The sequence below is a fragment of the Antrostomus carolinensis genome, unplaced genomic scaffold (assembly GCF_000700745.2).
Source record: "Antrostomus carolinensis isolate BGI_N321 unplaced genomic scaffold, ASM70074v2 scaffold42240, whole genome shotgun sequence".
NCBI classification, from domain to species: Eukaryota; Metazoa; Chordata; class Aves; order Caprimulgiformes; family Caprimulgidae; genus Antrostomus; species Antrostomus carolinensis.
The window spans coordinates 10,946-36,001 of NW_010291385.1; the positions used below are offsets into that span (position 1 = coordinate 10,946).

A 25,056-nucleotide genomic window follows, 5' to 3' on the forward strand; every position below is an offset into this window, starting at 1 on the left:
ATGTTCCAAACCACTCTTTAGCCCAGTTCACAGACAGATTTCTACATGAGTCCTCTACTCTTCAGGCTTCAGGGCACAAGAATCACATTTCTGTGGGTTTGTTTCATTTTTTTTCTTTATAGCCTCACTGAAGATGTCAGTTACTGTACCATCCTGGTATTTCTCAGTCAGTGACACTGTACATTTACTCTTCCTGAGCAGAGCTAGTTAGCTATGCATGCCCAAGTTACCTTTTTCCTGTCTAAAACAAACAATGACATATGGCTGAATAACAAGGTATTGTATTTGATTGCTATTGCACTATAAAACCCATGCATGGGAGCAAGAAACACAAGGTACAGTTACACCTTTCAGGTATAATTTGAATTACAACCTAGAAGGGTGGCTGCATGCTTAACATGTCTGCATGCTGAAGAGAAAAATACCTGTAGCCTATTTTTCTGTACATAGTTCAGAGTGACAAGAGGCTCTCTTATGAAAGCCTCCATGGCATTGCTCTGATGCCAAAATCACCTGCTCTTTCAGTAGGAACATGTGCACCTCCCTGGTTCTGCAGCCCACCTCACCCTTCCAGAGAATCTACACCAATCTATATTCATTTGAGCACATCAGCAGACTGCCGAGGAGACTCAAGCACTTGGTGTATATGCTTAGCAGCAGGCTGCTGAATGCTTTGAAATCTCCTCGTGCATGTGAGAGACTTCTGGCCAAACACAGGACAGACCTCTTAGTTTTCAACAGTGGCAGAAAAAGAAAATTATTGACAATTTGCATATTAATATCAAAGATCTCATTCTCCACCCTTACTAAACAGTACTACAATTACAACTTACTTATTGAAATTTTTAAACAAAGACTGTCTGATGCCTATCTTAAAAATATCTTAAAATCACAGACACATGGTCTTTTATTTTAAAAAACCCAACAAAACAAAATTTCAAAATCATGTCTGTCTTCAGAAGTGGAGAAAACCAGTGAAAGCTGGTTTTGGTGGTATGACCCTTATAATTTTCCACTGATATCAATAATCTTAGCTTCATTACATTAACTGCTTAATAATCTAAAGTTGGATTTTTCAAACTGAGCTTCTGTGTTTTGTAGGCATGCTTTTGTTCTACTATTTAGCAGATGAATTTTGCTGATATGAGTTGTAAGTAACATGACTAGTGAGGCAATTCAGGTATCCAGCTACTGAACCAGCAGCATTTGGGCTTGGAATTAAGTGTTGGTGCAAAGCGATAGCATAATCCGGTATAGGCACTTTATGACACAGACAAGTCCTTTATATACTATTTCTTAAATCCATATCACAGACTTGGGCACTATTGTGAATAGGAAATTTTAGCTCTTGCTAAAACTAGGAAGTTTCCACTGAAGTCAGTAAGGCTTTTTTTTTAATTATAGAATGGTTAGGATTGGAAGGGACCTTAAAGATCATCTAGTTCCAAACCCCCTGCCATCAGCAGGGACACCTTCCACTAGACCAGGTTGCTCAAAGCCTCATCCAGCCTGGCCTTCAACACTTCCAGGAAGGGGGCATCCACAACTTCCTTGGGCAACCTGTTCCAGTGTCTCACCACCCTCACAGTGAAGAACTTCTTCCTAATATCTAATCTAAACCTCCCCTCTTTCCGTTTAAACCCATTTCCCCTTGTTTTGTCATTAGTTGCCCTTATGAAAAGTCCTTCCCCAGCTTTCTTGTAGGGTCCCTTCAGGTATTGGAAGGCTGCTATAAGATCTCCCCGGAGCCTTCTCTTCTCCAGGCTGAACAGCCCCAACTCTCTCAGCCTGTCCTCATAGGAGAGGTGCTCCAGCCCTCGGATCATCCTGGTGGCCCTTCTCTGGACTTGTTCTAGCTGCTCCAGGTCTCTCTTGTGATGGGGGCTCCAGAACTGGACGCAGTATTCCAGGAGGGGCCTTATAAGAGCGGAGTAGAGGGGCAGAATCACCTCCCTCGACCTGCTGGCCACACTTCTCTTGATGCAGCCCAGGATACGTTTATTGGCCTTCTGGGCTGCAAGCGCAGCTTGAATTAGCTTTAATATCAAATAGAGAACAAGTCTTCTTAATAAAAAACAATGAAAATTGGACTTACCTAAGTAAATGATTCAGGATTTGATACAATGCAGACTTGAAGCATATTATTTAACATTATGTCATTACCTTAAAAATGGCTGTAAATAATAAGCTTTCTGGGAGTTACTTTGAACAGAGAGGTGTATGTGCACATTTTAGCACTGCAAGGTATTTCCAGGTGGCCTCTACTAACAGCTTTAACTAGAGTTCAAGTTTCATTCCAAGGGAGTTGGAAAATGATACATTAGAAAACATCCTATTGGTGCTGTTCTTCACTCTGCATAAGGAAATAACATAGGAAACCCTTTTCCCACTTGGTTTCCTGTAATTTTTTTAAACTTGTTAGTCTAATTCCACTTCCTCCTTCCAAACTGATTTATGTAATCAGTACTTGATAAAACTGTGCTCTTGAAAAAGGTACTCTAGTTTGAATTTCAGTCCGAGAGCAAGAGATTTTACTCTTCCTGTTATTTTTTAATTTAAACTTGAAAAGGAAAATTGGGAATCAGACAAAAGTGCATGGTTGTTATACGGGGCTATGACCAAGGCACAGACTTCAGAAATCAAAGGCTGGCAGAGAGAGACTTTCAGATTTATTCTGGTCTTGAATTCCTTTTCAGCTTCCAACAGTGCTGAGTCTCTTAGAACAGTCTTTCTAAAGTAAGTCCTGTAGATGATGATATAGTGCTTCACCTTGTAATCTGATTTAAAATAGGGCCATCAAAATAGGAAGTTGTCATAAAAAGCTCATCTCAGTGCATTTTCTCTTTTCAGTTAATGTAACTTTTAAAAGTTACCCAAACAACCCTTTTGCTTTCCTTTGTTTTCAAACATGAACCTTCTCCCAGTAATTCAGATGATATGATTTAAGCTGACATTAGTCACTTGGGATGACTTACAGATAATTTATCCAAGAAAAAAAGAGCCATAAATGGGGTCAGGAGTAACTTGCCATTTTATCACATGCGTACATTCACTTTTTTCTTGCCAGACGCAGGCAAAATACAAAGGAACATTTCAGAGGCCCTGGTCGCTTTTTTTTTAACTTTGCAAATAGGCATATTTCTAAAAATCCAGACTTGAAATTTGGCATGGCCACAACTTTGTGCAAAAAATATCCTTTCTGTTGCCCTTTAAACAAATAACTAATGTTCTCGCTTATTCCTTTCTTCTTCTTCTTCTTCTTCTTCTTCTTCTTCTTCTTCTTCTTCTTCTTCTTCTTCTTCTTCTTCTTCTTTTTTTTTTTTTTCTTCTCAAACAAATCTGGACAGAAAAGCCTGTGATCTCTAAATACCATTTGCTCTCTACTCCAGTGCTTAGTGCTACTGTTAGGACTGTAACCATCAGCCTAAATATGAGACAAGTGATGAAAGATGCATTTTGATGGGCAACAGAACACATGGCAATGGTAACCACAATTGCCAGTACTGAGAGTGTATGGGCAGCTTGACCTTTGCCAGGACTTTTGCGAGAGTTTTAAGGAAGGATTTAAGGGAGAAAAATCAGGTAACCCTGCAGACGCCTGTGTGGAGCCCTTTAGCAAAATGGGAAAACACCATTAAGTGCTTGTTTTCTAGTCTTGCATATGGGTGAGGGTAACATGTTGGACTGATGGGAGCTAGTACTTAGCTTTTCCAACTTGAAATGAGAGAAGATAATTGAAGGAGGGGCAAGCTGTAAGCAGATCAGAAAATCAGGACAAGAAGCTTACATTTAATGTGAGAAGGGGAAGCCAGCTGCTAGCGCAGGTGTGCAGCAAGGAGAGAGAGTTAGCATCCTCTCTGATTTGCACTGGCATCAGAAAAGTTGGCTTCCATTTGTTGGGGCAGAGGCAAACCTGCTGTTGTGGAGGCCTAGCTGAGAAATTTTAGTTGTACCAGTGAATGGAGAAGCTGTCCATCAGCAGCATTAAGGTAAAGAATCAATCAGCTTTGGGCACAGACCAGATGTGGATCCCAATTTAAGATCGCTGTTGATGTCTCCAGACTGTTCATCATAGCCAGCTCCACCCGAGCTCACTTTTCACAGCCGCTTCCTCTGTTTCTGCTCAGGCTATTTCGGTGCCTCTGGAGACGGTCCAGAGGCCACGTGACTTCCTCCCCAACAAAACATATTCTCCCATTTCAGCTTGGTTAGGTTTTTTTCTCTCACTGACTTCAGAGCTAACCCTTGGCAATGATTCTTGCCAATCAGTAGGTTCAATATATGTATGTGAGCACTGCGTCACATACATATATAGTGCAAAATACACAGAAAAATAGTGTTCTGAAATTAGGACATCACATTCTGTTTACAGTATATAGGCTGCAACATTGTGTCCTTCAGGTTTTGATTCCTTACAGCAAGAGATGTCTGCCATTCATGCTCATTAACAGTTTGCAAGTAGAAATAAAAGTCAGCTATGGATGGAATATTATGACGGCTTCTTCTTTTCAGGACTTGATGTAAATAACACTGAAAAAAAATCCAGACATTTAGTACTTACATATGTCTAATTGTCCAACATGTTGGATAAATATTACTCAAGATTCTTTTCAGTAAGTTATTTCTGTGGAAGATAATGGGTAATCTTACTACATTTGTTATTGCAAGAGCTACCTAACAAAATTTGTTATTACAAGTGCAGAGTAGTGAGCAATTAATGCTTCATTTTGAGTCTTCTCAAATGGAATTAATCAGGCTTGCATTTTTTATATTGAAATTGCTGAAGAGAAGACTGAAAAGCCCAGAGCAGCTGCAGAACTCCAAAAGAATGAAGGGCTGAACTTGCATTGAAGATACCATATTGCCCCAGCTTTGCTTCCATCTGTGAATACAACATCTGCTTTTGAGGAAGTGAAATGAGAAACTGCATAAATCAATATAAAGACAGTTTCTATTTCTAAGTGTAGTCCAGGGCATAGTATTTGTGAAAGAGCACTGACAGTAGGGTTCCATTACTGGTAGAGCACAATGTTAAATTCAACATCATGATTAATGCGGAGGCTAAAGGAAAAGATATACAAGATTATGTCATACTTTTAGTGTTCTTTCATGGTAATTGCTAAGGTAAATGACACATTACTCATTCAAGTACTTACTAGCATATCCAGTAATCATGATACATATATCTATGTATTAATAAATAAAATGTGTTTTTTATGACAATTTTAGAATTAATGTTTTGAATATTCTTCTTCTTTAGATTACTATAAATAGTCTCCAGTACTTATATAATGTCCATTAATCTCAGATAGTATTAATATACTCACTTCCCATATGAAATCCTAATTGGTAATGCAAAGAAAAGTATCATGGATTTTTTACCATTAGACATGAAAAATCCACCAAACCTTGCCATCAGTAGCAAGCATTGTTAGTGTTAATGACTTATTCTGAACGAACATGCCATAAAACAAATTTGTACTGAGGTGCTTGGTGCCACCCATGAATTCACTTTTGCAGCGACAAAACCTTCCCTAACCTGTCTTTTAGCTATTAGTCGCTAATACTGCTCCACTCTGGAGGCACGGTCTGTAATTCTCATTTCCAGCGTTCAGTACTTGTGAAAACAATGGGATGCAATTGGGATGTATCTCTTTCTAGAGTGTACCACATCAACTTTCTGCACATACAAAGTCAAATGATGCTTCAGCTCTTCTTTCTCAGTACCATCTTGGGCAGAGTGGTTGTTTTTGAGACGCTGGGTTCATTCATCGAGGCCAGTGGTTCATGCCCAGAGTAAAGAAGAGAGGCCCTACTCCAAGGACGTGAAACATGAGCAAGCTTTGTTACAAAAGCTTAGCTTGGAAGGAAGGTATAAGGGAAGAAAAACTACATTTACAATTTTGCATCATGAAATCAAAGCAACTTTAAAAGCAAAGTTGTTCTTGGTTGTTTTCAATACTTACTACATATTAAACATATAAACCCCAACATAGCCATGGTTTAAAATGAGTTTACTTGTGTGCACACATTACAATCTCACCCTCCAGGGAACTACTGTGTTTTCTTGAAAGTTTATATCTCACAATTACCAGAGCCAAATGACTTATATTTTCCTAACTGATTTCCAGGAGACCAACTTTTTCTTCTGCCTCTTGATGAGCCACAGCATTCCAGCTTCCTTGTTAGACTGAAGACACATAAATAAACAACTATTTCTGAAGTTGCCGTAATTCCTTGGTAGAAGTGGTGGGATACTGAAAAATGGAAATTTCACCAGCTGCATGGTTCACAATCATTGTGCCTTTCAGATGACACAGCTGTTCCCTCTGACAGTAAATGGGAGGGCCAGGGCTCAGATTCTTCTGGCAGTGTGAAGAATCTGAAAATTTTGTTGGGCTCTGCGCTGGGTAGCACTGCACTGGATGTTGAATTTCCATACTGTCTTTAAGGAGCCTGAAGCAATATCCAGGCTCAGGGAGATAGGCAAGAATGTGAATTTTGTTTTATCTGTGAAGACAAGAGTGAAAGGGGCGTAATGATCGTATGTATGTATTTCTTTGTATTTGAAAAGAAACATTTCTGCTGTCTATGAAAACCAACCAACTAGATTGAACACTTTTCCTCAGAAAGACTTCCCATATAAACTCATGGCTGTAGGCTTCAGCCTGTAAGATTTACTTCTTCCTCTGGCTCAAATGATGGAAATTCATCTTCTGTTTTCTTTCTTTTGCCTGAAAACTAAGCAGTACACACAAGCCTTTGATCAAAACTGAATGCTAAAAACAATTCTGCCACTCCCCTCTTTGCACGAAATAGTGCTTACTCACAGAAATATTTCTTTTGAAGTTGCTTTGTAGATACCAGAGAAATACATAAGAGTCCGGAGGGCTAAGAGATACTGTACTTGTTGAGCAAAGGCCATATTCTGATGTCACCAGATACGGTATTTCTGAATAGTCTTTTATGCAGAGTTTTATTTCAGGGTTTTGTAAGAGTTTAAACTTTTTTTTTTTTTGTCGGTTTATAAAGAGAACCTCAGGGATTCCAGAGGGATTTTTGAGAAAGGCAATTATGAGTCCTAAAGACACCAGTGGAAAGAAATACTGGTTCACTAAACAATATGCTTAAAGACAGAAGACACATTAACTGTCTGCATTTTCCTCCTAATATTCATAAGACAAGAACAAGCATATCATTTCCAGAGTTTTTAAATAGCTACTTATTTACATCATCAGAAAATGGCCCCATCCCACATAGGATGCAAAAACCCAGTGAACCACTATTAAATGAAACTGTTCCAGATAAACTGTGAGCCAACTGACCCTGGAAATTTAGTACCCAAGTTGCGTGACTCGAAAATCTGTTCAAAGCAAGGCACGGCTGCAGGCCTTGACTGTTGTACTTTAGTAACCATAGTAACAAGGTCTCTGGAGACCTAATGCTAGTGAATTTTCCTTTATTTCAAGGAAGAGTAATAAGAGAAATGTGGCTTGGAACTTGTTCTTTCTCTCTCCCACTCCCACCCCCCCTCCTTATTTTTACTATGCCATGACCTTGACCAAAATATCTTTGAAGTATTTGCTGGCTGATTTTCTGCTATGGGACCAGAAAAAAATATCAGGATATATAAAGGATCTTGCCAAAGGAAGTCCTATCTTCCTCAAAATATTTGCCTTCATTCCCAAAGAGAACTTCTTGACTAATAATGTTTCAAAAACGTCTTAATGGAAGGAACTGATAACTTTAATCTCACAGCTACTGCAGGCACCAAAATAATGTCATACTTTCTTTGAACTGACAGATTAATTGTTTTTTGTTTCAGTAGCAGGTGCAGCTTTTCGTGAGTACATAATTGGATGTACATGTTTTTTCAAAAGAACACAAGCCCCTGTCTGGTGCCAAGCTCTTTTTTTTTTAAACTCCATTTGGAAAAAAAATCCCACAATTTCATTTTTAAGTACAATGTAGAAAACTCATGTAAGTGTTTTTAAGAAGCCAAATACAAACAAACAAATGTTCACAATACATACTTAAGTCTGTCTCACATGTTTCAGCTATTATTCTGAATTAGAAATTCCATCTGTCATTGAATCCATATGGTTTACCAAATGGCAGTTTACAACCATGTATTTTTTGCAGATTGGAAGTTAGTTGCTTTTTGTTGCAGAAGTTTTCATGTTCATACTAATATCTGTGTGTGTTTCCATGTGTGACTGTGTCCCTGTGTACTTGTATAAGTATATGCAAATTGATAGAAATTATTATAGGATGCAAGTGGACTTTGTTGATTAAAACATACCAGTTGCACACAAAGCAAATAGCATCGACATTGAGCCATGGCGTTTAGTTATTTCCTTCTCTAAATCCAAGAGCCCTATTTTAGGCTTTCCATTATTTCTACTGAAAGGGATAAAATGAAATGAGGAGAGCTGCCTTTATTTCTCTCTGGTGTCCCCTCTGTGTTTTGGGCAGACACGTACTTACATTAGATTGTGCAAACTGCAGGGGTATGAGGCTGGTCCATGTCCCCTTTCCCTTTTCCTCCCCACAGGTTATCGATGATCCAGGCACATGTCTGCTGTGGTTCTGACACAGCACACCAGTGCATCCTCCTGTTCACTGGGAATGAGAAAAAGCTATCTCTGATAATTTTATTGCAGTAACTGAGAATGTTTAAAATCATAAGTGGAGCCATATACTTTGTTGTCCTCTTTAATGTGAGACCCGCTAACTTAGAACAAAAAAGCTGGGAATAGTTTTTGTTCGTTCTCACGGACTGAAGCTGTCTCTGTCTTCCACTCAGTCTAACAAATCACTAGGATTCTGGCGAGAATAATGGAAAATCTCTATGCAGTGTTACTCTAAAGGGCTGGAGTATGGAGTTGTATACGATACCTGACAGATTTATCTGAGAGATCATAAGAGATCTTTTTCTACGAGTTTGCAATCACTACTACCCAGTTCTGGGGTACTAGCCCTGTGCTAGCAAACATCCTCCTCTTTTTCCCCAGCTATAGTAGGTAGGTAAAAAAGGTATAAATCTCAGCCCAACTCTGATTCTATTCAGAGCTCTCTGTGCTACAGATGTCAGGTTTTACACTGAACTGCACTTTAGGGTAATACTGGGAAAACAGAAAAATTTTTAGTCATGGGTAAGACTCACTGGTTATGAAGTTTTACTCCGTGTCCAGCTCGTCTCTTCTTAGTGTGGTTGAAGCAGCAGGTTTCCCAGCTAAAATGAGGTTTAGACACATGGAATTTGTGTTAATCCTCAATAGCTTCATGTGGCTCCATAAAAGTTGTTGTTGCACCAAAAAGGGTTTTGCTTTTCCTGTCTGCAAGGGGAGAGTATCTGATGTCTGCGTTTAGGGTCACGAAAACCCGACAATGCATAGTTAAGAGATCTTAACTCAGAAAAGAACATCAGCATTTTGAGAACAAAACAAAAACAAAGCAGGGGAAGTTTGTAATTCTCTTCATTTATATACCTCCCTCAAATCCATACTCATTTCTGCCTTAACTTAAAGACATGGCTCCTTGAACTTCTCCATTTCTTTCCTCTTGCTCTCTCAAACCTTTCCTTAATACCTCCTCCAACCTCACAGACGTAGTTGCCAGTCCACTGATCTGAACCCTTAGAAATAAATATGGTTCCACTTCCCCTTCCTATTTTTACAAACTGTTGCACCTGGTCCAGCCCAACTCTGGATCGGTGAAAGAACACTTTTTGTAAAGAAGAAGCTGCCTGCCTTCCACTGTGAGGGACCAACTTTTACATCTTAAAGGTGGAGACTGATTTCTTAGGGTATGTGTCTGGGCCTAAAGTGTATGTACCCATATGTTGGATAAAGAATATGAATTTTCACATACGAGTATTTATTTCTTGATTCATAAAAACAATCTCTGGCAAAGGCAGGTGCTCCCCCATCTACTTCCTACTGGGGCTGAAAAACTCCAGCTTGTCTGCAGGACAACAGAAGGCACATTTTAAGGATGTTCAGCATGATACCGTGTGAGATTCTTTGATCGTATTCAGATCTTGTGTTAATTTTCTAAGTATTCCCAGATAGGGCTTGGTGCATCAATTTGCACAGGTTAAGAACATTTCTTTAATATTCTTAATTTCTACCTGCTGGACTGGAGGTCTTTTGGAACATACACAGTAACAGCCATAGACATCCTCCCGAAGGAGCTCCCTTAAATATCCTATGGTTATCTTTGTGGAAGTTTTCGGTCTGTTCAAATTATAAGGCCTGCCAGATGTTAAAAATGTAAAAAAATTCCTAACATCACATTACTGATGGTTTCATTGCTGTGAAGATGAGTCCAAAGAGACAAGATGACAAAAATGCTTTGTCGTCTCCACTTGACATTGGAAATGGGTATGACAGATACCATCTATGGAGGCTCCTATCAGCACAGTGAAAGGCCCAGATGTAAAGCTTGAAACATTGTCTTCTGGTTGGTGAGGTGCTGGGACAAATTTGGGCATTATTTAGAGCAGAAAATAGCACCAGTCCAGCAATGCCTTGTGCTTGAAGAGTCAACAGGAGTAGCTAGTGTTCTACACAAACTCAACTAGGCAGAGATTACACTTATTCTGGAAAGGATCTGTTATCTATGGAGCTGACCTGGAGCTGAACATGGTTTGCCCTTGACTATTCTTAACCATGACTCATGGTTAGCATTGACTTCATTGAATCAGTTGCTGATACAGCTCTTTCCAAATGTAGGTGAGCCATTGCAGCCTTCCCACTAGATTTCTTCAGTCACCATTTCACAGGTTCTTCTAGGCATAGAATTCCTGGCCATGTATGGTCCCACAGGGCCATGTTTCCAAAGGTGTTCCACATTTATGATTAGGGCCAAATCTTCTGAGGAGGTCGGTCTATTGTGCACTGAACTCTTGAAATTCTGCCCATCATTGTCACAGTGGGAACAGGCTTCGAGCAGTCTTGGAAATCTGGTCCTTATTTAGGAATCGAAAAGAGAACCAAGCTCACAAAAATATGTCAGTGTATCTGGTTACTGAGCAATTGAAAATCTGCCCTTATTGTGCTTCAGGATTAATAGGAACATCACTACAATTGTAACTAAGAGAAAGGTGAGGCAAGGATAATAATAATACAGCAGTATTTCATCAGCAGCTATTTGAATTGTAATCCCAAAAGATGTCAAAACCATCACATGAAAAGATCATCGAAACTACCTTGGCGTGCAAGTCTGCTGGAGTGAAGATATGTTACTGAATCTTTATTAAGGGAAGAGAAGCAAAATTAGTCAGTCTGCATGCAACATGATGGATCTTAATGTTTACGTCATGTATTTAATTTAATTCATACTTTTATTTTTATATTTCTCTTGTTCCTTTCTTTGCTTCATTGAGTCCACGAGAATTAATTTAACATTTTTCTAGGCTGAACATTGATCTACATCAGTCAAGTATTTATTGCCTGCTTTTTATATTCATTGCATTTATGCAATTATACTATGTATGTATTTTTCTAGAAGCTTAAGAAAATAGCTGTACTTTAAAATGCACGTCCAGTTTTAACGTCATAGGAACAAGAGCACATGTATTAATTTTTTTTTTTGGAGGTTATTGTATTATCTAATTGTATCTGTATATAAATTCAAAGCAATTATGGAATGTGATGTTTTAAATTAGAAGAAAAAAAAAGTAGTTGACCCTTGCTATTAAACATTTAATTATATGAATTAATGACAAAATGCAGTTTAAAGTAGATAATAAACTAGTAATGTAATATGTTAGTTACACTCTAATTAGCTATCCTAAGTTTTATAAAAAAGGAAAAAAGCATTTTCCAGGTTGTTACTCAGTTTTTCATGTTAGGAAAAAAAGAACTTTCTGGAAAAATTTGCTGTCCAACTTTTTTGCAAAGTGATTTTTTCATATCTAGAATATTCTTAAAATTATTACATGTTGTACCCATTTTACTTTTCACTTTCTGATTATCTTTTACATTATTTTATTTTCCCTTCTTTAGTCACTGAACGGTTTTGCGTTGGTGGTGAGTGCAGATGGAATGATATTTTATGCATCATCAACGATTGTGGACTATCTAGGATTTCATCAGGTAAATATATTAACAAATATTTAGAATACTTAGTCACTGTCATTGTAACGACTTTCTTGTAGTCACTTCTGCTAACCAGCTTTATAATATGCAGCACTTTATGTTGTTTCACCTTATCCTTCTACTGCTGATTAGACATACACTATTACTGAAACTGAGTTATTCTACTATGCCATTTCAGACTAATTTTTTTTTTTGTGACCTGACAGGTGAAGATTAATTCCTTGTAATGTTCCCTTTGTAAAGCTTTTCTTAACAGAAACATGATGTATTATAAAAATGAGATTTAGCGAAAAATTTCCTTTCAATTTCAGTATAAGATGCTGATATTCTAGACTGGTTGCTTGTGTATAATAAAGATATTGTAAAGTCACAGAATAACAGAACAGTGTAGTTGGAAAGGAACTCTGGAGGTCATCTAGTCCAACCTCCTGCTCAAAGCACATCCATTGAGAGCAGATTGATCCAGGACTCATCTAATCAAGTTTTGCGTTTCTGTGACCCCTCTGGAAGACCTGTTCCATTATTTAACCATCTTGACTGTAAATTTTTTCACTTATGTCAAGTCCCAGTTTCCCATGTTGCAACTTATGTCTATTGCTACTTGTCTTCTCACTTTGTTCTTCTGAGAAGTGTTGGGCTTTATCTTCTCTACACCCACTCATTTGGTTGATGTAGACAGCACTAAGTTATTCCTGAAGTTTTCTCTTCTTAAGGTGGAACAAGTCCTGTTCTTCTCTCCTCTCCTGTTATGTCATGTGCTCCAGCCCTCTTAAGTGTCTTGGTAGCTCTCTCCTGGTCTCACTTTGGTGTGCTGATATCTTTCTTTTCCTAGGGTACCCAAAATTAGAGAGAACTTTGACTTGGTTGAACTTTCTGAGGTTCCTGTCAGTGCATTTTTATAGCCCATCAAGGTCTGAGTAGCTGTCCTGCTCTCCCCAGTTGATACCCTCTGCAAACCTGCTGCAAGTGCACTCAATGCCATCATTCACTAATCAAGAAATTAGATAGGGTTGGTCCCAGCATCAGTCCCTGGGGGACACCACTAGTCACCAGATGCCAGTTGGACTTCTTTATGACTCATGTTTTGCATATGCACAAAAGATCTCAGAATAAAAAGAATCATCCTAGCACATGAATTCAAAAAGAAGATGTGGAAAACAGAGGCCTCTGAAATAACTTTCCTCAATCAATCTTTGCTCTGAAGGTATCTTACACCAGTAATTATTTTAAGGAAAGTATCAACCTAAAGATAGGTGTCTGCCCCACTACACTTGCAAATCAAACATTTCTTGTTGTAATTGTTTCAGACTGATGTAATGCACCAAAACATATATGATTACATTCACGTGGATGATCGCCAGGATTTCTGTAGACAACTGCACTGGGCCATGAATCCTCCCCAGATGTTGTCTGGACAGCAACTACAGACAGAAACAGGTGGGATTGTATATGTTGATTGGAAACGTAGGCACCACTGTATAAAGTTAGAATTGCACTCCACCTACGCCCATGTCTGTTCCACATCAAGTCTTCACTGGAAAGCTGCACAGTGGCCATTTATAATGTCTTCATCCCAGAGATGACATTTCTTCCCGATCCTTGACATTTATAAGGCAGTGTGTGATATTGAGGTTAGAAAGTTGATTGTTTCCCTTGTTTTTCTCAGACTCATGTACTTACTGATATTCTTGTCCATGCAGAATGAACAGCATCACTGTTCAGCCTACCAAGCTTTTGTTCAGCCTGATCAGGACATTAGTATTTCTCTCATTAATGCAAAAACCCCCCACGCAAAACATTTCTGTACAGCAGCCACATCACTTTCTGCCGTTTGTTTTCCCATGCAAGCTTATGCGGATAGGAGTTTTCAGAAGAACAAATAGCTTTAGCAATGCATTTTTCCTCTGGGGCTGAACTTCCCTAGGATGACAGGTGGATACATATTCTCAGGGTTTCTTCTACATGAGGCATTAAGCTGAAATCGTGACTAAATAAAATGGGGTTGAAATTGTAAACTTTATAAAGAATTCTTGATCCCAGCAAAATGTATGCATTTTACCAGAAGGTGAGGAAGTAATTGGGGAAGAAAACTGAGGAAGCACAGTTTCCAGAAGGGTGGGGAGAAACTTCCAAGCAATCTTTCAGCAGCCTTTATGAAGTCCTCAGGAACATGGTCACAAAACTTTGGCAGAATTTTCTTGCAGTTCCTGTGTTTTGCCAGAGTCTCAGAGATATCTGAGGAACTTTGCAAGATTTTGTAGGAAGTAATGCAGAAAACAAAACAATCTGCATGAATATTTCAAACTATTAAAAGTTACAAACATTTGGAATTTTTGCCCTAATATACACAGTGGAGAATTTCAGTTCCTGAGTTCATACTTCTGCATAAATACCTGTGTCTTTTGGGAAATAAGTATTTCAAAAGCTATGCACTTGTAGTCCAAAACTGGAAAATGCTTCATTAAAAATCAAAGAGACAACAGCTGAACATTAGCTAATCAGCTACTGTTAGTTTGTTTGTTTGTTTTTCTTGCATTAGCATTTTTCCTTTTGTTCCTTTTTCTAATGTATTTTCTGTGATATCTGAACTCAAAATCAGCAACATCTGTTACCCTGCTTTGCATCATTAAAAATCACAAAAACTCAGGAAATAAAAAAGTCAAAGTTTCTGGAGAAACTCACCTGAATCCCATTGTAGAGTTTTTCTTTTTTCTTTTGGTAGAGCATGTGCAGATGTATCTATACATGATGCAATTTAATATTTGCCTTTCCATAAAGTAATTTTTAGCAATTTCCCTAACAGCTTCTTCAATTGGCTACAGAACATTTTCATTCTATCTTAGTGTGATCTGATATATATTGCCTCCACTGTTGTTCCTAGGAGAAGAATATATTCTCAGTAAATTGTTTAAAGCACAAGAGAATGACAGCATGACAACAGATTATTCTTCCTTTTTAACTCGTTGTTTCATCTGTCGAGTTCGCTGCTTGTTGGACAGTACTTCTGGCTTCCTTGTAAGTATAATTTTACTTAGAAAACTGTAGTCATGACATACTAGATTTTAATTACTTCATAGGAAAAATATTTCAACACAAATATTGAACATAAAGATGTGGAAAGCCATGCACAGGATAAACTTTTTATTTGCTGGGCACTAAGAAGAAACACCTGAAGACATTTATTAATATGTTTAAAGAGTGATGGGAGAAAATAAGATTGTAATAACTGAAATTGAAAGAATCTATAAACGTCTGTGTTTTAAGATCTTTTGGACAACATCTGCCCTCAATTTCTACTGGGCCTAGCACAAGAGCGGCAAGCCTGAGTTTCAACGATTAACATATAAGCACAAAGTATTTGCTTTAAGGAACAGGAATAATAATAATCCATTTTCTCCTTTTGTAAAGCATCCTTCAATAAAAAACAAAAGAAACAAAAGAGAAAGTCTCTCACACCCTCCTTAAATGTGCTTACTAGGAATGGCTCATTTCTAGAAATCACTTCCATGTTTGCTTAGTAAAGACCAATGCTGTTTCTTCTTATGACCAAGTATGGCATGTGCAAAGAAAATGAGACGATCAGCACGAGTCGGGGAAGTGCAACTTCTGTCTCAGATGCTCATTTGCTGAAAGACCATGGATCTGACCAGCCATACCAGTTAGTTATTTCTGCATCCCTGTTTTAATCTTGTCGCTCTGGAAAATGCCCAACTCAAGTGGACTGATCTTTCTCTGGTCATTTCTTGGTAGGCAACTTTTTCACTGAGAGGCAGCAGCTTATTATTAACTTGATTCTGCTTTCTGATTATATGGAGATTTGAGGCAGGGATGAATGGTTTCTTCCAAGCTATGTGCTTTGTATCTGGCTGTCTTGGGCATATCTTTTCCCTTGGTGTCTGCCTGCACAGTCCTTGGGTTGCGCCAGTCCTCATAATTCCCAGAGAAAGTACAGGGCAAGGGGAAAAAACTCAGGAACAATCTCACTGGAGAGAACAGAGCATGGAAAAATAATAGCTCCAGCTTCAGAGTGAGGCACAGAGCAAATAGCTGTTTACACCATCATAAGGTGCCTGTCTCAGCAAGCAGAACATAACACAGAACTTCTACTTTAAATACACAGGACAGAAGGAAACAGAAACCAGCCTCAAATGTCTCATTTTACTGTTGATAGTGCCTCCACTCACCATGCCTCTGAAATGGCATGGTTTAAATTGTATGAAGATAATTAAATTCCTAGTTTTTCTCCCTGTTTCAAAACTGGTTTTGATGTTAAACAACGTGGTCCATAGGTTGTATTAGCATTTTAAATATTTATACACTAAAAGCTTAAGATAATTCTATTGTTTTTTAATATAACAGACAATGCAGTTCCAAGGCAAACTGAAGTTTCTTTTTGGACAAAGGAGGAAGTCCACATCAGGAACAGTATTGCCACCTCAGCTGTCCTTATTCTGCATAGTGGTACCACTTCTGCTCCCTTCCATGACAGAGATGAAGATGAAAAGCCTGCTTGTGAAAGCAAAACACAAAGCTGATGATGCAGCAGCAGTGAATACAAAGTATTTTCAAATTAATCCTTTAGCAGTTAGTAAAGTATACTATGGGCTTTATGTTTATTAAGTATGTAAAAAACACAAATTAGGCTCTACATTTTAAAACTGTTTCTTAGAAAAGTGAATAATTTATCTGGATTTAATTATATAACAAATATCAGAATAGAATAGAATAGAATAGAATAGAATAGAATAGAATAGAATAGAATAGAATAGAATAGAATAGAATAGAATATGGTTTTTATATAATACATATGAAGTATTTTTAAATAAAAACTGGAAAGTTAAGATATCTTCCTAACCTCCAGAAGTTGCCAACACAGTAAGTCATTCTACTAGTTGTAAAAGTAGAAAAGAAAAAGTATTTTTACTGAGAGTTTTCAAATTCCAGTATCTTCTAATAGCACAATTATTTGGACATGGGCATTTTGGTATCAAACAAAGGAAAACTTTAGAAATCTGAATGTCCATGTGTGTGTATGTTCACATAGAGTCAAATGAGATGTATTTGGTATATAGATTTATCTTACAACAGAAGGCTTATGTACACTAAAGTCTACAATTGCACTAAATGGCCTGGGGCTGATCACTCGGTAGCAATCACAGAGAATCAGGAGAGATTGTGTTCAGACTAATTTCCTTCCTAACACTTATTTTTGTTACTTTCTATGATTGAATCTTAGTTGGTGTTTGGGAGCTAGGATTATGTTTTCCCTTATTTGGTTAAATATAACCTTACAGCAATGAGGTCCATTGCTGTGAAGCGAAATGTTCATCAGTGTGACTGACAGCATCATAATTTGGCTTTTAATTAGAATATGTTTGTGTATGTGTGGATTTACTATCCAGATGTGTAATGTGGTTCTAGCACATACATCCTTTTAACAATAATTACATTACTAGAAGGCTGATATAATGGACTATGCAGGCTTTTGGAACAGAGCTGGAGAGTCATTTCCATTTGCCAGTTTTTCAGTGGCCCAGGTGAAATTAGTTGATGATCAGAATTTTGCTCATAGAAGAGAGGTGCTTTACTTAAGTTTTACTAACTGACTGGACAGTGGCCAAGGATTTGACAGGAATGAAGCAGGCATTTAAATTCAGCGTTTCCTTTAGTTCAGGCCTGAAGAATGCCGGCCAAGGATGGCAGGCAAATTTATATGTTAAATTATTTTCTGATGGTCTTAATAAAGGGGAAAATTTGTAAAGCAGTGTTATGGATTTTGCACCCTTTCCAAGCCCTAATATGCATTTTGAACTAAATACTGGAAGAAATTAATTCAAATCATATGGTGATTGCAGCAAATCAAAGTCATGCTAACATGGTCAGTGTGATGTATGTACCTCGCCAGGGGAGGTTTAGGTTGGATATTAGGAAAAACTTCTTCACTGAAAGGGTTGTCAAATATTGGAATAGGCTGCCCAGGGAAGTGGTGGAGTCACCATCCCTGGAGGTATTTAAAGGATGTGTAGATGTGGTACTTGGGGACATGCTTTAGTGGTGAACTTGGCAATGCTGGGTTTATGGCTGGACTATACGATTGTAATGGTCTTTTCCAACCAAACTATGATTCTATGGCTCTATGAATATACCTTGAATAGGAAGAGCAGAATATACACAGCTTTTGTCTCAATTTAAGCTGAAACATATTATTCCAGGTATAGTAAGCCATGAGCAGTATATTCCTAAACACAAATATTCCTCTTAACTGAATGCAGAATTCCAGTCATACACTAGTTTGACCAAACAAATGATGCAGGGAACACAGATAATTATTTAGTATTGGTTACTATAGATTTAAACCAAAAGTCTTTGCTAATGGTCAACAGCTTGAAGATCACATCTTTCAGAGTTTGTGATTCTAGTGTGTTGTCATTCATTGACAAGGAATTTTCCACATTTTCTGTCCTCTACAGCTCCGGTTCCAAAGGTAATTCAGGTCTGTGTGAAGCAGCAGAATTATATGGAAGAAACAGTCATCATGAAGGTGGGACTTTCACTAATGTGTTACAGGTTGCTGAAAACCAAATCAAAGGTGTGTCTGCTAAGTACTTCTGGATTATATACAGTTTATGGAGAAAGAATCATTTCTTTTCTCCTGTTACATTTTCCAGGTTTTGGTCCCAATGATCTCTTTTTACTTCTCTCTAAAACCCCTTCTGTAAAAAAAAAAAAGGCAAAAACCAAAAATTAAAAAAATTAACAACTTGAAAAGACAGTACTGAATCACTCTGCTATTTTGGAGTGGGCAGAAATACTTTGATGCTGAGTTTACAGACATATAAACAATCACAGTAAATAAGAATACTCAAAGTATGCTTTCCTAAATATGGCAGCACTGAATTTAACAAGAGTATGTGAAAGTCTTAATAATAAATTACCATATCTATCCCTCTCTGAGAAAAACTGGATAGATGTGTTACAAATGCTAGTTTTTCCCAAAGATCAGAAAACAGAGGAAAATTAGAATACCTTGTCTTTGAAACTCAGGATTTGCTTGCAGCTTTGACTCATGCTTTTCTAGTGTTTGCTGTGGCAATATTATGAGAATATATGCTGTATTTCAGATTTTACAATGGATAAAATGTTGATGGTGAGCCTACCCCAATAGGCAACTTCTTGTTGGGTAGAGTTGTACTTAGCCTTCTGTTTTACCTGCTGGAAACTTTTAACTTTTTTAAAACTATTCCTCTGTCATAGCCCCGTTTCTCATGAACATTTTATTGTTGGTATAGTATTTTTACTGAGAGGGAAAAATTATAATGAACTAATAATACTGAAAAATTCTTGGTTACAGTTTAAATGCCTCATTAGGCTTTTCAAATTTTATTTTTAAATGTAAGTTGCCTAGTTTTGTGACATATTTTAGCTTGTACTTTCCTATGCTGATGATTCCAAGGCAGCAAACAAACCTGTGAACATTCACCTGCAGCTTACATAAGAAAAAATACTAAATACTCCTGGTATTAACATAGATTTTCTTTTAAATTGTATAGCAAAGAATAATGGAGAAAATGGCATTTCTCTAGTCAAAGTACAAACAAATGAAGATCGCTGGGTCTGGGTTCAAGCTAACACTCAACTTCTGTATCGCAGTGGTTGTTCAGAATATGTACTTGCTCAACAGCAAATGTTAAAGTAAGTATATTTTCCAATACTACCCCCCCCTATATTTCAGAAAAATTAATATATTCTTTATGTATGAGATCTTTAAAAGGACTGTAGTGACTTATGAGCTGAATGAAAAGGATTTAGTGTACTTACAAAATGAAAATCCATTTTTGTCTTGGATTGTATGAAATGGCTGTTGTAATCCTAAAGAATATTTATTTCTTTTCTTCAGTCTTTTTTTTTTCTGAAGTTGAGTGTGCATACATACTAAAACAGAATACTTCAAAACCAATATGCTTGATTATGAATATGTTTTGCCTTTCTTGTACAAAAATGTATTTTGGGATTTTGTTTTACTTTGCAGCTGAAACTCTTCACTGATTTAGTTTGAAGTATGATTATGAATATGTTTTGCCTTTCTTGTACAAAAATGTATTTTGGGATTTTGTTTTACTTTGCAGCTGAAACTCTTCACTGATTTAGTGTCCTGGTTTTTCTACTTTTTAACATTTGATTATGCTAAGTTTGTTTTTTTTTTAATTTATGGATGTCAGCTGAGCTCATGTTTTCAGTTGTGGATGTTCAACATAATCTAAACAGGGATGCTCATATTCATTGTATGATCTAGTTGGCTGGAGGCTCAGCCTTGGAGTGGAAGCTAATCTCTAAGATTTGCATTCAAAGAGGACATCACCACTGGATTTTACCCTTTCCTCCCAAATAGGCTTTTCTTCCTTCCCCCATGGGATTGTTTCTTCCAGTTCCTGTGAGCCTTGTTGAGGTACCTCTTCAGGCTGGTCTGTGGGAAGAGATAAGAGATTGGACTGAATAAGCAGGGGCCAGGAGGTTTGGCCCCGTGAAAAAAAATGGGGCTGTTATCACTGTTTTTTTCCTTTAGGATGCCTCACAGGTGGAATAAATAAATGAAAGTGTCTCTGAACTTCCACAGTAGATATCCCTTGCAGGCAGTGTATCTCCCAGGATCCACATGGAAAGCTCCGACCTGGAGGTGGTAGAACTCTTCACCTTTACTGGGACAGCACAAACATCACCTTGCTGTGTGAGGGAATTAACTTCTATTAAGAAGCAGATTAGAAGGGGCTGTTTCTTGTATTCAAGTCTCTAATACTAAATATTTTTTGTGTAATTAAGCATGTTCTTTGATGTTTATTTAGTTACATTTTTACCCTCTGAATGGTTGAAATCCTTCTTTTGTGCTTGATAGCTCCTGCAAACTGAAGTGTTACAAGAGCTGGCTTTAGAGATTATATGCAGTTCTGTCCTGATAGCCTGCAATAGACTTCATCCTTACTACTTTTTTTGTTAAAATGTATGCTCTCTTCCTGAAAACATACTTTCTTTTTGAGAATTTTCAGTAGATACTATTTCACTGTAAAATAGTTCATTTTGGGGGTCTAAGCTTTTGTGACTATTGCATTTTGTTCAGTCTATTGCTTCCCTATTAGACCATTTCCTGAGAAGCTGGTTCTGCAGCAAACTTTTATCATATAATTTGCATCCCAAGATTAGAAATAACAATAACTATTTATCAGAGGACTGCAAAAAGTTAATACCTCATGAAAAAAAAAAAAAAGAGAAAATACTCTTCTTTCTTGGTGTACGTTTATTACAGTGGGACGATCTCTCTTTGTAACAACATGGACTCCCTCTACTGGAAAATCCTATACCTGCACATTGAGTCCATACCTAAGGAAGAAGTTTAACAATGAGCTGAGAAAAAGCCTTCTAAAACACTTACTAGCTCTCCAGGTTTTCATGCTCAGTGCCTTAATAAGATGTACATTACTTGTTTGAAGAGGGAGAGGGTGGTTTCATAGCACTAATCCTGCCTGGTCAGGAATCAGTGTGTTAGTGAATTCCAGATAAAACCTGAACCTGAAGATTTGGCCCCCAAGTTCTGAAAACTACTGCATTGGGCATGGAAATGCTCAGGCAGCTTTCTCTGCCAGAGCTCTTCACTGATGTTGAGTACTTAAGCTGGAGGTCACAAAAAATTAATTCACTGGCCATCTTAGAAAATGAAAGATAACATGAATTAAGTTAGACATGTAAAACAAACCTACACCAAATATGAACATCTGTGACTATTCTGGACACTTAATTCAGGCATTTTATTTCCTCTCAGCTAACTCTGCATCCTCAAAATATAAGACCCCCGTGGTTCTTCCTTAAATAATTTTGATCAGAAAGTTCTTACGTGTCCAAATAATTCCTTATTAACAAAATACATCTCATTTAACATACTCTTTGCATTTTATCTCCAGATTTTTCTGCACACAAATATTATTTAGATATATTTTAAGGGAAGAATGGAAGTGTAAGGTAGCTACCATACTACAATATTTAAAGTCTTTGTGAACTGTGTACCTGAAATGGAAGCATAAAAGCATGTCAGAATTTAAATGAAACGGTGCCACAGAAAGGTAGCTGTGCACGCACACTGATGCTCAGATACATGCATGCCCTTTTTCTTTCTCTCAAACAAATGCAGAGGTTAAATGGATAAGAGCATGAAAGTCCCATATTAAGTTAAGGACAGAGTATCACTTGTAATGTATGTTGACCCACTCTGTTTGTATGCCAGAAAGCATTCATTTCAAAACCTCTGACTGACTGGTTTTTTCTACTGTTATTGAAAGGGAAGAAGATGAACAACTGAAGATACCAAGTGGTTTTTCCAGTTTGAAAGGAAACCTGGAAGGACTTTCTTATAACAGTGCCATTGAAACTGTGGGCCAGTGGAAGCATCTTAACTGGGCAGCAGTAAAAGCCGAACAAGATAATGTAAAAGTGAAGTTTGAGCCTCATACAAATGGTGAGTGTTTTGTGCAAGAGGAACCTCTCAGTTCTAACACATCAGTTTTAGGCATTCAAAACAACTGCACAACAAACAGTAGCTGGACTTTAAGAAACTCAAGCTCTTGTTCTATGAGCCAGCGAATGAACACATGTTCAAACAGGAGAGCTGGATCATTCTACAACAGAGATCAAAGTTTCTTAAATTTAGCATCAACTTGCCCTTCCCACTGGGGAAGCACAGAGAGCTGCCAGTCTTACCCTGGTGTACAACAGCGTTGTGTGGAGAACTATGCGACGGACCATCTGAAACTGCAGAGACCATTAATATCCTCAGAGTCTCTCTATGACGCAGCCTTTCCCTTGGAGATGCCTATCAAAACGGAGTATGATTCCGATTCCGAAAACATTGCCGATAACTACCTGATGTCGCAAAACCGAGCCTGGCCGGATGAGAACAGCTCGGTGAGAAAGCAGGTGTTTAGCTACCCCAATAGAGTGCACCTCAAAACAGAACCGGACCTCTGTGAGCCAGCCTCACCTTGCCAGAAGCCAAGGCACTGCCTATATGCACCGCATAACTGGCAATGCATCGTAGCAAATCACCCCAACAACCCAAACCTGAGCAGATCTTGCAAAGGTTCACGTAGCAAGGAGGTAGCCCCGTTTTGCCCTCAGAACTCCTCCGGGTGTTTGGAAAGCATGCCTGACCTGCCGCACATGGCGTGCTATGGCCACTTCTACAGCCCCAGCCCAGGGGAGGAGAAAGAGCAGAATAATGAGTGTTTTAAAATGCCGTGCGAATTTAAAAACCCCTGCTTGGTTCAAGCAATCAAGCGTGAACCCCTGGATTCTCCACCGTTGTCCAACAGTGGACAGAACAGAATACATCTGAGCTTCCCTGAAAATACATTAGCAGGTTCTGTGCCTCATAAAACCACTGAATGTACATTTTTACAATAGATTTTATAACATTTGAAATATTTATAATGTTAAAAGAAAGAAGTTGTAGATTCTCTTCCAGTTGGGTTAAATGAGTTACTAAAATTAAAAGCAAGTGGAGAGAATTTGAGTGAGTGTGTGTGTGTGTGTGTGCATCTGTGTGTGAGAATAAGAAAACACAGACACACACACACACCCCCTTCACCAACCCCCACCCCCCGCACTGCCCTTCTCTTGGTGATCCTTGGAAAGAAAGAAAGTAAAAACCTCAGGCACAAAAAAATAATCATTACTCACTGCACAGGTATACCTGCTAATTTATCTTTATCATCTTTCCTCTCTTGTCTACAGTTCATTACCAAGGTCTAGCTATTTCTGTTTCCTGCCTTTGTTCTGTTTGTTTTTCTCAAGCTGATGGGATGCCTCTGTGCAAAGAGAAAATGTTTATGGTCTCCAGTGTGGCCAGTTTACCTTACGACTTTTTGCATTTTTATTTTTTTGCTACTCTAACAAGAAGCATCAGGTACTTCTTTATCTCAACATTAAATTGATAGCAACAGGCAAGGGCTTCCCAAAGCAACTTCTTAATTTAGAAGGACAGCATTACTTAAAACAATTAAATTACTTTCATAAAATGCATTAGGAATTATTTAACTTCAAACTGAAGTTCTTCCCAAGTTTCTTTGTGTGTGAGCTGGCACAGGAAGGACACAGGAACAACCAGAAAACCAGGGATGAAATGTGAAGAATAAATTTATATTCATTACCTCACCAGCTGGGGGATCCCCAAAGCAGCACCTGGGCAGAGGCACTCAAGCAGGGACAGGGACACCATGGAGCTCGGTCCTTGCTAGAGGGCGATGGAACCTGCTGATTGTGCCTGTCTGTCAGGGATTCGCCCAGGTGTAGTTTACCACCATGCTTTGATCTTTCCCACAGCAGGGCAGGAATCTCAATATGTTTGGTAGGGTGCCTCTAAGTCTATCACAGGCCTATATTATCTAAACACAGACGTTGTTACTTGTCCAAAACGCAAAGCTACAGCAACAATTAGTATGATATATGTGGTTTTTGACACCTCAGCTGCAAGTCACTTGAGTGTGTTTACAATCCTCCTCATCAGTCTTCCATTTTTTTCCCACACCTTGATAATACTAATATTTTAGTACCCTTATTTTTCCATTTAAAAGCCATCAGCCTTTAACATTGCTCTTTGAAAGACTGAACAATGGGATGTTATCCACCTCTATAAATGAGTTACAAAGTGCTGTTAAATGTACATGAGAAGAAAATATTTCTCCAATTATTTTCTTTGCTGTTGTTTGCAACATAAACAAAGGAAATGCACTTTTTTATTTGATAGTATCTCTTTGACTGATAGCAGCTCCTTAGACTTTTTCACCTGACATCAAAACCAAATCCCACACCAAGATTAGATGGGTTATTTTTAAAAGCATCCTAGTTTCATTCCAAAAAGAAAATCTTAATCTCACTGAGAGCTAATTGGAGGAGACATACCTTTCAAAAG

General features: G+C 38.0%; 1 protein-coding gene across 1 annotated transcript in view; it reads left to right on the plus strand.

Moving 5' to 3' along the window:
• AHRR (aryl hydrocarbon receptor repressor) overlaps nt 1–23,549 on the plus strand; it is a 28,683-nt gene extending 5,134 nt beyond the window's left edge. Inside the window, exons 3-9 of the mRNA XM_010176138.2 lie at nt 12,012–12,101; nt 13,412–13,541; nt 14,986–15,119; nt 16,464–16,663; nt 18,575–18,693; nt 19,655–19,796; nt 22,430–23,549. Coding sequence (XP_010174440.2) covers nt 12,012–12,101; nt 13,412–13,541; nt 14,986–15,119; nt 16,464–16,663; nt 18,575–18,693; nt 19,655–19,796; nt 22,430–23,549 — 1,935 coding nt within the window. The remainder of the gene's footprint in view (nt 1–12,011; nt 12,102–13,411; nt 13,542–14,985; nt 15,120–16,463; nt 16,664–18,574; nt 18,694–19,654; nt 19,797–22,429) is intronic.
• The last annotated feature ends 1,507 nt before the right edge of the window (nt 23,550–25,056 follow it).